The sequence below is a fragment of the Opisthocomus hoazin genome, chromosome Z, assembly GCF_030867145.1.
Source record: "Opisthocomus hoazin isolate bOpiHoa1 chromosome Z, bOpiHoa1.hap1, whole genome shotgun sequence".
NCBI lineage: Eukaryota > Metazoa > Chordata > Aves > Opisthocomiformes > Opisthocomidae > Opisthocomus > Opisthocomus hoazin.
This window is the reverse complement of record NC_134454.1, coordinates 79,102,746-79,116,925: the sequence shown is the minus strand read 5'-3', so window position 1 is coordinate 79,116,925 and position 14,180 is coordinate 79,102,746. Positions and strand designations below refer to the sequence as shown.

The following is a 14,180-nucleotide window of genomic DNA, read 5'->3' as shown; positions in this document are numbered from 1 at the left end:
TTACAAAATGAATCACTTTTTGTGGAGCTCTGGGTTGTTTGAGCCGTGGATGTGCTCATTTGCTAGCACCAGGCTCAGCCCAGCCCAGAGCCCTGCTGGAAACCATCCCCGCCTGAGCATCACTCCGGAAACCTCCCCAAGTGAAACACACTGCTCCTGCCTCACTTTTCAGTCTGAAAACTTCTGAAACTTTTCAAATACATTTGTAAGATGTTGTTTTATAAATAAGGGAAAGGAATTTGCTATAAACCTAACAGATCATTTCAGAGGGCTTGCTTCAGCATTGCTTACTAAGGCTTACTACAACCTGATGAGTACACCCTATCATTACCTTCAAAGTTGTCCTCTAATTGCATTTGCTAGTAGTGGTGCTGAAGATAAAGATCTTGTCCCTTAAACTAATTAATATTCTATCACCTTCTCTTTCTGTTTCACCAGTGTAGAGATTATACGCTTGGGTAACAGTTTCTACATTGACTGGGACCGTAAAATGTATTATCCGCTGAATGACACGCCAGCTCAGGCCCGTACCACTACACTCAATGAAGAGCTGGGGCAGATCAAGTACATCTTCTCAGACAAAACAGGAACTCTCACTCAGAACATCATGTGTTTCAACAAGTGCTCCATCAATGGCAAATCCTATGGTATGTTATCTATTTGTCTTATTCTCCGTGTTTTTTTCTGTTGTATGCCTCTTGGTCCACGGAGACTAAATGTGATATCCAGAAGAGTGTCTTGTAAGAAGCTGCAGTGATCAAGTGCAGGGCTGCCCATCAGGGATGCCTGGACAGTCTTGACTATATCATTTGCATATCTTCATATCATTTTCCTGTTCCTTGTTTCCCCTTTTTGCCACCCTTTTACCTCCCTTTTTCTGTCCCAGTATCATCCCAACTAAAAAACCTGCACCTTATTACTTTTTTCTCATTGGTCCCAGTTTTACTGCATCTGTACTCAATTTTGGTTTTTTTCTGATATTACTACCTAGGTAATCTCAGCCTTTTATGGTATTATTGACATAGTTGCCCAGTTATTGATAACCCTGCAAAACATAGCACATAACTCCCATAACTAACTCTTAATTAACCACTTGTGATATCAGTCATCCCTCTTGGGATTATCTGCAATTTTTTTCGGGTTCTCACACTGTTATCTCTCACATTCAGCAGTTTCTCATGTCATGAGAAGCAGTTTTCCACATCCTGTTCGGGTAGCTGAACATTCAATCAGCATCTGGTCAATGGCCTGGTCGTTTTTCTGTAGCCCTGATGTAATTCACCTACCAGCAGAGAGCAAAGTTTGTAGGGAGATGGAAAAAATGGGAAACAAAAAGTTGCTAGCTCTGTTAGATCCTAACAGTCACTGACTTAAAAGGCTCGTTCATTGTATAGCCCCAGGCAGTTTTCTTCATACTACTCAAGAGGTGCTAGCAATTCACAAACTGACAAACTGATTAACATCATTAGATTCCCCCAGAGTAATTAGTCACCACTTATTTGTAGACTGATGCTTGTTTTGCCTGTGTCAGACCTGCTGAAGTACTAGTGTGCCAGAAAGCTTGTCTTTTTTTCCTCAGTGTTATCAGCTGGCCAATAATGAAGTTATTTCTTCCTATAAATCTTGTTTTGTATATATTTGGAGACCACCGTATCTCAAACAGTGCTACTATGCTAACCAACATTAGTGCTGCTAAACAGTTTGAAAAATATTCAGTCTGTTCATTCACGTTTCCTTACTTGACTTTTCCAAAGTGGATGTCACCACTAACATAGATACAGGACGTGGGTTCAAGAAATGAATGAGAAATACATGGAAAGAAGGCAGACAGCCTGTTGCCTATAGTTTTCTAAATGCTTAGCTGCTTCCTAGGAATGTACTTCTTTGGATTCGCTGCTCAGGGGCATTTGGGACAGCCATGCCAGAACGGATGAATTAGTTCTGCTGCCAGAGAAGGTACTCTGGAGGTTTAAGCTTCTCATTGTGAAGGAGGTGTCCAAAGGCCTCTGTTTATGTTCCCAGGGGATCAACTGATGTGCAGTTCTCAGGAGAGATGACTTCTGAGTTTCTTCTACACCCTCAGGGCTTTTGTGAGGGAGTACCAGTACCTACAATTGGTCATGATTGAGGTTGCTGGTGCAGCTATGGATCTATCATTCTTGTAACGCATTGTATTTCAATCCTATTTCAATGAAGTGTTGAATCTAGCTGGGTTGGGCACAGTCCAGACCATTCAAGTGAATTTTTTCTTCAGGCAGAAGTTTCAGTAGCATTTCCTGGAGATGAGATGTCTTCCATTTCTGTGACCAGATCATCAGTTCAGGAAAATGAATAGAGCAGCCTTGCTACCCAGATATGGGAAGAATGGGCTTTGACAACTCCTTCTCTGTAGTTGTCCAGGGACTGTTGCAAACTGAATACAAGCCAGGAGCTGGATTTTGTCTCACATTGCAAAGGGAAGGTACAAGAGAAGTGATCCTACCTAGCACTACATCCTTTCTGGGTTCAGCTTGAGCCAAGTCTTCTTTACCCAAATGCCTGTGATTTTTATGGTGACTGCTTTGTGTTTCAGGCTTCTGTTGGTCTCTGGATTTTGTCATGGATTAACATAGAAATTGATTGATGTGAATCATCAGTCTCCAGTGCCCCTGTCAAGATATGTACGATTACTGAAACTTTTTAGTTAGATACTAGCTTCAAAACACTTTAACCAGTTTTTGTGGTAGAGAAGCTCAGAGACTGCACTTCGCTGCAGTTTGTGGCTATAACCGCAGTCTTTCTTGCTTGCAGGTGATGTGTGTGATATGTCCGGGCAAAGGATAGAAATCAATGAGGTAAGTGCTCAAGTGCTGTCAGGATCTGTGCTAGTGGACACAACCTATACAGGCATAGCTCATGCTCTTGACTCTGCAAGAGCTGGTGCTCTTGACCCTGACAACAGCGGTGTGTGTCCTTGTGGATGTCAGAGGATTGCCAGAGTTTCATTGCCTTCCAGTAAGCCTGGATTAAACCTGCAGGTCGAGCAGCCTGAGTGCCCACTGTTTCCTCAGCTTCACAAGATACCGTAGTGCATGCACAGCTCCTCTTGAATACTGGGCCATTGATGTTTGTTGGAAACTTGGACACTGGTGAATTTTATTATCCTTGGCAGTAAATTAAAGCTTTGGTGGGAAATCAGTGAGTTCAGTTCATATTGATAACAAGGTCACTGTCAAATTCCCCTGACGTCTGGACATTGGAAAGTGTGAAAATGGGTGACTTCTCCATTTCTCTCCAGCCTCTGCTTGCTGGCACAAACCCACGTCTTGGTTTTCTAAAATGTCTGAAAACTGCATGCAGTAATCCAAGCAACAAACGGCAAGATGATGATGAAAATTCTACTCCTCGTTCCAATGATTCATTTCCAGGCTGTTTAAAACTTAAATTACCCACTGAAATTGGCTATTTGTGCCAAGTGCTGTGCCTCCAGGCTGCCCTCGATCTGGCAGCAAAATGCAAAGGGCTGACTTGCCTGGGGTCACACGCTGGTCTCCTGCCAACTGGCTTCCCAGCAGCTCCTCCTGCCCATGATACTCACCCAAGCAGAGTCCTGCTGCCCACGTGTCCATGGTGTTGCAGTGCCTGGACCTTGCTATGCTGATGAGCATGCGTATGTTGGGCGGAGGGTTTGTGCTCTTGTGGTAAGTGCTAAATGTCAGCTTGCAGAGGTCAAAAGGATGACTGCCGTTCTGGAAACTCTGAGCTCATCAGGGACAGGGTGGGAGTCGGAATCATCTCAGGCAGGCTCAGCAGTGCATTCCTCCATGACATATCATGCTGTGAGCTTCTGGCCATTTCTCCAGTACATTCCCCTCTGTTGGGGGCTCCTTTTTAGACAAAATGGGCAGTGGCTGTGGAGTTGAACATTTACATCACTTATCTGTCATCTTTTTTCCATATCAGGATTTTTTCTTGCTTTGGGAAAATAGGGTGGAGAACACAGCCTTTTGAATTGTTTTCAGCTGGTCTTCCTTATTCCCCTATCACAGGCAGCCGTTGATATCAAGAGCATGATCACAGAATCACAGAATGTTTGGCGTTGGAAGGGACCTCTGTGGGTCATCCAGTCCAAACCCCCTGCCGAAGCAGGGTCACCCAGAGCAGGCTGCACAGGACCTTGTCCAGGCGGGTCTTGAATATCTCCAGAGAAGGAGACTCCACAACCTCCCCGGGCAGCCTGTTCCAGTGCTCTGTCACCCTGAAAATAAAGAAGTTTTTCCACGTGTTCAGATGGAACTTCTTGTGCTTCAGTTTGTGCCTGTTGCCCCTTGTCCTGTCGCTGGGCACCCCTGAAAAGAGTCTGGCTCCATCCTCTTGTCACCTACCCTTAAGATATTTATAAGCATGATGCCTCTTAGCAGGCATGCGTTGAAGGCACACATTTTTTTTCTATAGAAATCCTTTAGCAGGGATCCTGTGGGGGCGTTTGCTGTGGTACAGAGAGGCATCTTTAGCTAATCAGGTTCTCAGCCTGAGTGTCGGTCTGAAAGGCACCTCGATCGCTTGTCCTCTTCTGTGATTCAGCAGCTTTCATGACCTCCCCCTTGCTTACACTCACCGATTTCTGTCATCAAGAGCCCTGCAGGAGAGGGCCCTTTGTACATGTAGGGAAGAGAGAGGGGCTATGACAGGCAGGCATTGGCGTACAGGCATGTGAGAGCTCCACGAATAACACTGAGCCATATTTTTGCAGAACACAGAGAAGGTTGATTTCTCGTACAACCAGTTAGCCGACCCGAAGTTTGCCTTCTATGACCATAGCCTCGTTGAAGCTGTGAAGCTGAGTGATGTTCCAACGCACCGGTTCTTCCGGCTGCTCTCACTTTGTCACACAGTGATGCCAGAAGAGAAGAAGGAAGGTGAGGACTGTTGAAGCCACCAGACTGAGTGGTTATGTTCACCTGGCACCACAGTATGTCTTCTCTCCACAGAAGCTGTTCTTGGTCCTGTTGGCTCCCTGGTGATTTTCTGTAGTGTATGGCTACACATAAATCAATGTCTTTGGAGTTGCCACAAGGGAAGAGAAAGGACCAGGGACTCCACTCCCTGTTTGTTCCTGTGGTGGAGCTGACACTACTGCAAACATCACATCTCTGGAGTGCAGAAATTGCAGGTGCCACAGCTTCACTGAGGTGGCAGATGTCTTGCCCCACTCTTTCTCTACTCTGCGCCAAGTCCCATAAAGCAAAGAGCATAGAGCACCTATCCACTGGAAACTCATTTGCTCCACTCACTCAGTGTTCCTGCAGGTACTGGGTCAGTCTGCTCAAATCCCAGACAGGGTGAAAATTGTGCTTTGAGGGCTAGAAACATTAATTGACACATAGAATGTGAAAATACTGATGAAACAAATAAATGCAGATGTAACTAGAAGGGGTTAAACCCAAGGAAGCTGGCCACCCAGTGAAAGCTGTTGGACTCCAAGACTCCAAAGAGAGTGACAGAAGACCCAAAAGGATTCTAGGAGGCCTCTTGCATGGGCCTGGACAATGGGATGATGGACATGTGTGGACGTAAGGTGCTTTTTAGTGCTGCACCTCTGGGGAGAGACAGAAAAGCAAAGACTTAATTGCTATATAATATCTTTGATTTTGTATTTGTTTAGCCTCAGAAACAAGGCAGAAGCCACATTACTTTTTTTTTCTTGCACGTCAGGTAACTTGGTGTATCAGGCCCAGTCTCCTGATGAGGGAGCTCTTGTCACTGCTGCCAGAAACTTTGGATTTGTGTTCCGGGCTCGCACACCGGAGACCATCACCGTCGTGGAAATGGGAGAAACAAAAGTCTACAAACTCCTGGCTATTCTTGATTTCAACAATGTTCGCAAGCGAATGTCTGTTATTGGTATGTTCCCTTTGCTCCCTCTTTCCTGCCTGACTTCTTAGGCTCTCAAGTTGGCCCTCGTTCTGCTGTGACGCCTTTTCCTGCGAGACCTCCTTTGCAGTGCTTTCCAAATAATGTTTACTTCTGAGCACTTGGGATGGGCTGCCTGGACTTTTCAATTACACAGCAACAGTGCTAGATAAATACTTAACTTGGGCAGATGCGAGAACATCTTAACATCTGGACCACAATGATGGAGCAGCCTCCTGAAGACATTAAGCTTTTCAAGTATCTCCCTTCCCTCATGACAATGCAGGAAAGGCCTTCCTCCTAATGAACTTTAACATTATCAGTGAAATCTGAGAAAGTGGGAAAGGAGAAAGCAAGCATGAGTAGAGAAGCCCACTATTCCAAAAGGAAAATGGAGAAATGATTCAACCAACCTCGTGTAGCCAAATTAAATCTCCAGTATCCTCATATATTTCAGGAACTGGAATATCATAACCGTAGCAAGAAAGTGATATTACCTGTAGTGGTAGGAGCAATAAGAGCAGCAGGATCAGTTCCCTAAGAACAAATTGTTCTCATCTTGTGAACGCAGATGTCCTGCCTGAAGTTCTGCCTTAGGAACCACGCAGTCCAACAGAACATCTGCTCAGGCCAATGCAATATGGGTACAGTTGCCTGTACTGCTACTGCTAAGGTGGAGAGAAGTTGCAATATCTTCTTTTCTAAGCAAAGCTTGTCTTGATTTCTGGGAGTTTGCCAAAACTTGGTGGAGTTCAGACACCTCTAAAAACCTTTCTTTTGTTTGATGGAAGTGCTGTGAATCCCAAGTGCTTCAGTCTGGGATTTGCAGCATTTCTTTTCCTCTTCCTTGTAGTGCGGAGTCCAGAAGGTGACTTGACTTTGTACTGCAAGGGGGCTGACACCATTCTTTATGAACTGCTGCATTCATCCTGCGAGTCTCTCAAAGAGGAGACCACAGAACACCTGAATGTGAGTGTTTCCTTCTGCACAACTTCTCTGCATTTGATTGTTTCCTTTTCTCCAGGTGTGGAAATATACTTTGTATTGAGACAAAAAAACAGATTTCAGAAGCAGTACCCAAGCACTAGTTTTTTAACTTTTTTTTTTTTTTTTTAGTGGGAGGAATGTAGAGGGGAATAAATAAAGCCTTAGGTCTCAAATCAGTTGTCTAAGCATGGGCACCAGATGCTGTTTGAACTGCTCTAGGATATCCAGAACATCTGGGCACAGGTGACAAATACAATGCAGGACATTCGGATGACCTGTATTCCTCTGGAGTAGGAACTGGAAGCCAGGCAGGATAGGTGAAACACCTGAAATGGCACGATGCCTCTGTGTTTTGACAACTGAATTCCACCCAAGGCTGCTATTACTCTACAACACAGGCACTCGATGCACTCAAGCATGTCTTGGAATGGAACAACTCAGATGATCAGAGTCATTTACCTTCTTGAATACAATTCAGATCTGCAGTGAGCGTGATCTGAGAAGTGTCAGTTAGAAGGGACCAGGTAGGGGCTGGGACATACTCATGTCCCCTTCTTTGAGATCATTATGGGGCATATTGACTGGGCAGCAAGGAAAATGCATCACTCAAATTTATGGCCTTTTATATTGTTGATGTTGTGCACTGGGAGGCGGTTACTCACCCAAGCGGATGTTTTGGCCAATATTCAGTCCCCCTTGTGATGCCTGATCCTGCTGGTATAGTGCAGAGCACGAGAAAACAGGAAGTTTTGCCAGAGAGATTGTGCAGTAGCACAAACATCTCTGCTCACTGCCTGGGGGACCCAGAGAAAGTTGCTGGCAAAGGAGAGGGCAGAGCAGAGCTGTGGATGTAGCCTGTTCCTGATGCACGTTTATTTCAAGCCGAGGGGAACACCCCTGTTTTCACAAAGGGATCTCTGTTATTCCACCAGACACCAAGAGCCATACCGTCAATGACACATCTGCAGAAAGCACAGTTACACGGACTTGCTGAGATGTCATGACTGGCTGTGCTCAGGCTGTGCCTTTCAGCCAGCATTTGTACGCTAAAAGTGTTGAGCCCAGGTCCAAAATTCAAGGCTGTGTTCAGTGTTTATTTAGGCCTCACTGTTCTGAATCTTCTGTTGAGAAATATGAGCCTGGGAAACAACTGCTTTGCTAATGTAAAGTTTTAGAGCCAGAAAGTTGGAAAGCTCTTTTGAATTTGTTCTTTGTGAGGACTGTAGGTGCCAATCATAAAGTGATCTGGAACTAGTTTTTAAAAAGTATCCCAAGGTTTGTGGTCTAAGGTGTGATTTTTTGACCTTTTCTCTGCAGACTTTAGACAAGAAGCGTTTGCAAATAGCCATTTGCTCTCCAAGGGTCCTTTGTAAGCCTGAGTGAGCAGACCGTTCTTCTTTGACCTATTCTGCCTCATCCCTGTCTTGCAGGAGTTTGCTGGTGAGGGTCTGAGGACACTTGTGGTGGCCTATAAAAATTTGGAGGAAGACTACTTTCAGGACTGGATCAGACGTCAACATGAAGCAAGCACTGCCTTGGAAGGACGGGAAGATAAATTGTCGGAGTTGTATGAAGAGATTGAAAAAGACCTAATGGTTGGTGTTTCAGGGAATCTGGGCCAAACTCTGGGGGAGGCAGCGAAGATGGTGGTTTGTCAACAGCTCAGTATGACTTCAGTAAACATGTCTTTGCAAACAGCTCAGTGGGTTGTGTGACAGGAGCAGTTAGGAATATGGCAGCCCAGGGTTTTCACTGGCACCTCCGTCAGGGGCCTGTAACTGGGGTGTCAGCCACCAGTGCAGGGGAATGGTTTTATTTTAACTCATGTGGGTGTCGGAGTAGCTTTCTCGTGATGAAGCGACATACCAGAGCCTAAGGGAGATGACGTGTCCACAAACATTTCGTAGATACCCTTTGTATGTGTAAATGGCTGATCTATTTATTTTCCTGTCTTTGAAATGGCAAGCAGTGAATAATCCCCAGTGCCTCTCCATTTCAGAAAGTGTCTTCTTTGTTCTCGCAGCCCTGGGCAGGTTGGGGAGATGATGTCCGTGAACATGTTTTTGTCAATTTGAAATAAGGCTAAACTGTGTGATCTTCAAGTCATTCTTTTCTCTGGGAGTGTTGTTACAGATTTTTTAATGCCCTGGGGGGGGTCTGCCTGTGTTTTACAGCCGTGAATAATGAATGAAAAGGATGTGTGGGATCTGAGGGGAAGCAGTGCAGCTTTTACACTCCCAGTAGTGCTTTCCTGAAATCTCAAAAACCCTGGGAGCCGCACCATTGCTCCTTCCATTAGCTGTATGCTCAGGATAACAGCAGGGTCTGGGAAGAAGCAAGTGTGAGCTGAGGAGCTGCTGACATCTGGAAGCTACATAGTCCATGGGGCAGAGCCTACTGCGCTGCTGGGTCAGGTCTGGGAAAATGCTAATCCTCCAGCCCAGAGAAGACATCGTGCAAATGCTGTGCGGCTCGTGTTCAAAGCAGGGAAGACGTGGAGGTTTAGGAGGTTAAGGAGCCAGCTGCTTTGCCAGTAAAGGTTATGAAGCTCATGGCCTCAGTAGAGAAGAGGTCACAGACTCACAGCAGGCAGAAGGGTGGCTCAGAATAAAACACTCTTTATACCAGACCCTTCTCTGTACTCCAGAAAGCAACAACTTTACTTCCCAAAGGTGCTGCAGGGTGACACAGAGGGTAGGTGTAGGAAAGCCTGGCTTGTGACAGAGAATGGGTGTGAGAGCCAGAGTCAGCAAGGGAGTAGAAGGGTCTTGTGGAGACACAGAGCACTGCTGAGTGTCATGGTCAGGTTGATGGGCAAAAGCAGAAGTCCCTGTGTGTGTGGCAGGCTCCTGCTCAGGGTCCTTATGGAGGAGTAAGGATGTAAGGACAACAGGGGGGGATAGGGATGGAATATTGTTGTATTCAGAGAATAGTAGTAAAAATACTGTTTATCATTGATTGACCTAAAAATTAAGTAAGAGACACAGTCAGGAAGGCATAACGACTGTCCCCTCAGCTGCTTTTACACCAGGTTATGGGCAGACAGGCGAAGACCTGTCAACAATACGAGTGTGCGTTTCTGCAGCTCCAGCAAGACAATGGCTGTGCAGGATGCAAGCCCTTGTTCTCTGTTCCTGAGCACATTTGACAACAGTGTCCATCTTTGGGTTTCCAGCTCAGACTGCGGCTTCCAAGGATGGGCAGGTACTCCCAGGAGGTGGCTGTGTATGCTAAAAGCATTTAAGCTCTTGCTAGCTGGACCAGGGACTACTGCTGTAAAATGTGGATTGTGCTGTTTTGAGGACCCTATGGAGAAGTTCCCTCAGAGCTGTTGTCTACATTAATAACACTCGTAGCTGATGAATGATGAACATCCCAGAAAGCCAGAAGGGATCTTGGGCTTAAAGCCAACCCCTGAATTTAGTCTCCCAACAGCAGGAGGTAGGTGGTAGCAGATGCTGTCTAAACCTGAGCTAGCAGCGAAACCTTCATGTTCCTTTCATGATAGGTTAGAGCCATCAAGTATCTCTAAAATGCAGGAAAAGCATCAACTTCAATGTAATGAAGGTTTGTGCCCAGAGCAGTCTGTGGGTTAGTTGTGTGATGGTGTAGAGCAGGGGTGGGGACAGGTCTGTTATGGGCTAGAGAAGATGTTTAGAGCCATATGACAGCTGCAGTATAATATAGCTGGAGCAAGCTGTACACTAGGGGATGTATACAGAGGTTTGGGGACACAGATCCACAGCTGTCTTTGTCCCTCAGTTAAAGCTCTATCTGCTGTGAAGGGGTCACGTGGAAGAACACAGACCTGTATGTCTGCAAACATGTTCACAAATAATTTCACACATGCTCATTATCCAGCTGAGCCTCAGGGACCAGAGACTAGAACAGTTGTGGGATCAGGGCTCTACACTGTACAGTAAATTTGCTGAGGAAGAATGAAAATCCATACAACCTTATTCCTGGATTTCACTTTGTTTGCTTGAGTAATTACCTGGAGTTCTAATGCTTTCTGGTTTGCTAGCAGTGGGAAGACTTACCAGTTCCCTGCCATCTTCTGTTCAGCTGCTAGGTGCCACAGCGATTGAGGACAAGTTACAAGACGGAGTCCCACAGACAATTGAGACTCTTGCCAAAGCCAGCATTAAGATATGGGTTCTCACTGGAGACAAGCAAGGTAAAGGGGCTACAGCTTTGGATGTTCCTCTTCTCTTCTACTGGTGGGAAGGGTCTGCTAAGACCCATGTTCTCATTCTTTCTCCTTTGAAAACTGCACAGAAGGCAAACTTACAGGGCTATGCTTCACTGCCAGCTGGGCAAAATTCCAGTTGTCTGGAATTAGACCAGGTAACTGTACCTAGTGCCTGTTCTTAATTCCTTTCCTGGTGCTGGAGGCAGTGTGAAGGCAGCATCCTTTGCCTTTGGAGATGTGACAACAAACATCCCATAGTCCCTGTCATATGCCATGGAAAGGTGTCACTTCAGTACAGTCCATGGTCCTGGTGAAAGGTGGAAAAAATCTTGTCCTTCTTTCCAGGAACTTTAACGCTAAAGTGGATGCCGTGTCTGTTTCAGTTTGGTCCTGGCTTTAATGATCCAGAATAGAAATGGAGAAAACATGGGCTTTTGGAGAAAGCATTAAGTTTGGAAAGAATGGTGAATAGAATCCAATGAATTCTTTTGGAGAAATAGTAACTTCACTGAAACAATGGTGTTTCAGGGAGGCCAATGGTGTTTGCAAACAATTGCATCCAAGAAGTGAGAAGAGAATTTCTGAGAAAAATGAAGCATTTCATTTTGTCATGTTCCAAATGTAATGTTTTGCTTATGAAATAGCAAAATACCTTTTTTTCAGAATTTTATGAACAAAATGTCTTGATATTCTTCAGAACAATGGTTTGGGGCTTTTCTGGGAGTAGGGGGAGGTAAAGTTAAAAATCCTGAAAAAAATTGTTGGAATTAACATGAAATGATTTTTGTTGCTCCAAGTATGTTGGCCAAAAGGTGTTTTAAACTTCTTCATATTGGTAGAAATATTTTTTCTGTGGCCTTGTGAAGCCCAGTTAGGGGAGATTTGCTGCTACGTCCATCAAGGTGACCCTCCTGGCTCTCTGAAACTGTTGAATATGAAAGGCTCAGAACTCTTATTAGTGAAAAAGAGAGCTATTGTCATGTGTGTAAAAACGCCACAGAGACTGCATGTGAGTTTGGGGCTGCTAAGATGGGTCATCTTCCTGGTTTATTTTTCCCAGAGACGGCAATGAATATTGGTTACTCCTGCAACTTGCTGAATGATGACATGGAAGATGTTTTCATTATTGAAGGCAGAACATCTGATGATGTGCTTAATGAGCTGAGGTAAATGGCTGAAATAGGCAACTTCACTGCTGTGCACTGATACTGGAATGGAACAGTATTTGGATTTTGTGTTATTCCAGCTTTTTTTCCTGTGAGCTTTACTTGGTGTAGTACATTCAGGGACCTTAGATAACGGCTAGCTGGCTCCCTGGGAGATCCAGCAGCAACATAGCATAAAAATATCCTCTGAGGATAAACACTGAAGCTTCTTGATCTAGGAGCTCAAATCTATTTAAATGCATAAGAAAGCAGAGTCAGGCAGGCAATATCAGCTGACATTCAACAAGACATCTGGAGCCACAAAGCCTGTGGCCCCAGGCTTGAGCTATGCTGTCTTTCTACTGCAATTGCCATTCATCCACACTGCAGTCCTTTGTCCGGAGATGGTCGATTTCTAGCATTATCTGGAAATCTGCCTTCCTCCATAGCCTCCTCAGTAGACACAAGTTCTTAGGTATAGGTGGAAAACGGGAAAGTTTTTCAGTGCTTTTCTTTTGAAGCAGGTGGTTGTCAGATCGTATGCATAGAAAACTGGGATGCCATTTGGGATACTGTCCTTCATGGCATTCAGATGGTTTGTCTGACTTTAAATCAGCACGGGTTTAGCACATGCTTCTCAGAGTTTCAGAACTATGTTGGTGGTCCGCACAAGCAGCAGCAGCTAAACCATACATGCAGTTATAAGGATAGAGGGAAAGTTGAACTAAGCTATCAAAAGGGAGCATAAATTTTGTATTTTCAGGAAGTTGATTTAATGAAATATATATATCTTTACAAGTTTTTCATTATTATTCTGAATTTTTTTTAGGAATGCAAGGAAAAAGATGAAGCCAGACTCCTTTCTGGACAGTGATGAAATTAACATTCAGTTTGAAAAATCTTCAAACAAACCAAAATTTGTACCTGATGAGCAAGCAAATGGGGTGTACGGTCTGGTTATCACTGGCCATAGCCTGGTAAGGAAAGTTCAGAGTCATATTAGGGCTGAGTTATCTTAAGAACTTCACATGATGGGGACAAACTGGAAGTCTGAAAATGCCAAAAAGATTTAGCTCTAGAGGACTAGATTTTTTTTACCTAATTGAAGATTTTGGTCAGTCGTCATCTGAGACATCAAAGGTGATGGGCAAGGTTTCAACAGACTGGAACAGGGAAGGGTTGGCCCTGATGTTAGGTGAACAGGCTGGGTGGAGTAGCTGGATCAATTTTCATTTCCAGAAAGATACTAGAAAAAGGATTTTGGATGGAAGATGGTTTATGGATGCAGCAAGAAGATATCATCAGACATGGGTTTCAAGTATGCCAAGAAGACATTCTAATTGATATATCTGACATCACATACATTTTACAGATAGGATATATATGTCTTATAATTTAACTAATATATCATTTGATGCTCTCTTCCATGATGTTTTCCAAGCAAGCTGAAGTAATACGGTCTAGATGAAGTTGTTAAGTGACAGATGCAAGACTGCTTGGAAAGTGCTCTTTAAGGCACGCTGTTCATCTAAAATAACAATGAAGTAGCATCTGCAGGGGGCTATTGCACATCTGTTTGATATTCAGTGTTTTCATTAGCTGCTTAAAAAGAGAGAAGATAACACCTTAATACTTCAGAAAAATAGAGAATGCGATGCAGTAAGATCAAATGCATTGTTCTGCACCTTCACATAATCAGCTACACACATACAAAATCAAAGGTGTATGTAAAAGCATCATCTATAAGACTTGCGAAGAATGCCTCCTGCTTTTTTTGGCATTGGTAAAGTCTCAGCTGAAATAATTCAACTTATTTGGGCCATTTTCTTTCAGAAAATGTAGACCAGCGAGAGACAATACAAAGAAAACTCTAAGAGTGGTCATGCATGATCTGGAAAGCATAGCAGCAAACTGAAAGAGTTAGGATTTCTGAGCCTAGAGAATACTGATCAGTCTTGGTAACA

The 14,180-nt window shown here is 44.3% G+C and overlaps 1 protein-coding gene across 2 annotated transcripts in view; it reads left to right on the top strand.

The window, feature by feature from the left end:
* The window catches only part of LOC104336834 (phospholipid-transporting ATPase ID), an 88,485-nt gene that overhangs the window by 60,208 nt on the left and 14,097 nt on the right, over positions 1-14,180 (top strand). For both annotated transcript variants that reach the window (XM_075447157.1, XM_075447158.1), the window contains exons 13-21: positions 439-647; positions 2,791-2,834; positions 4,733-4,898; positions 5,695-5,883; positions 6,746-6,861; positions 8,310-8,474; positions 10,945-11,056; positions 12,132-12,237; positions 13,046-13,193. In XM_075447157.1, the coding sequence (XP_075303272.1) occupies positions 439-647; positions 2,791-2,834; positions 4,733-4,898; positions 5,695-5,883; positions 6,746-6,861; positions 8,310-8,474; positions 10,945-11,056; positions 12,132-12,237; positions 13,046-13,193 (1,255 nt within the window). The remainder of the gene's footprint in view (positions 1-438; positions 648-2,790; positions 2,835-4,732; positions 4,899-5,694; positions 5,884-6,745; positions 6,862-8,309; positions 8,475-10,944; positions 11,057-12,131; positions 12,238-13,045; positions 13,194-14,180) is intronic.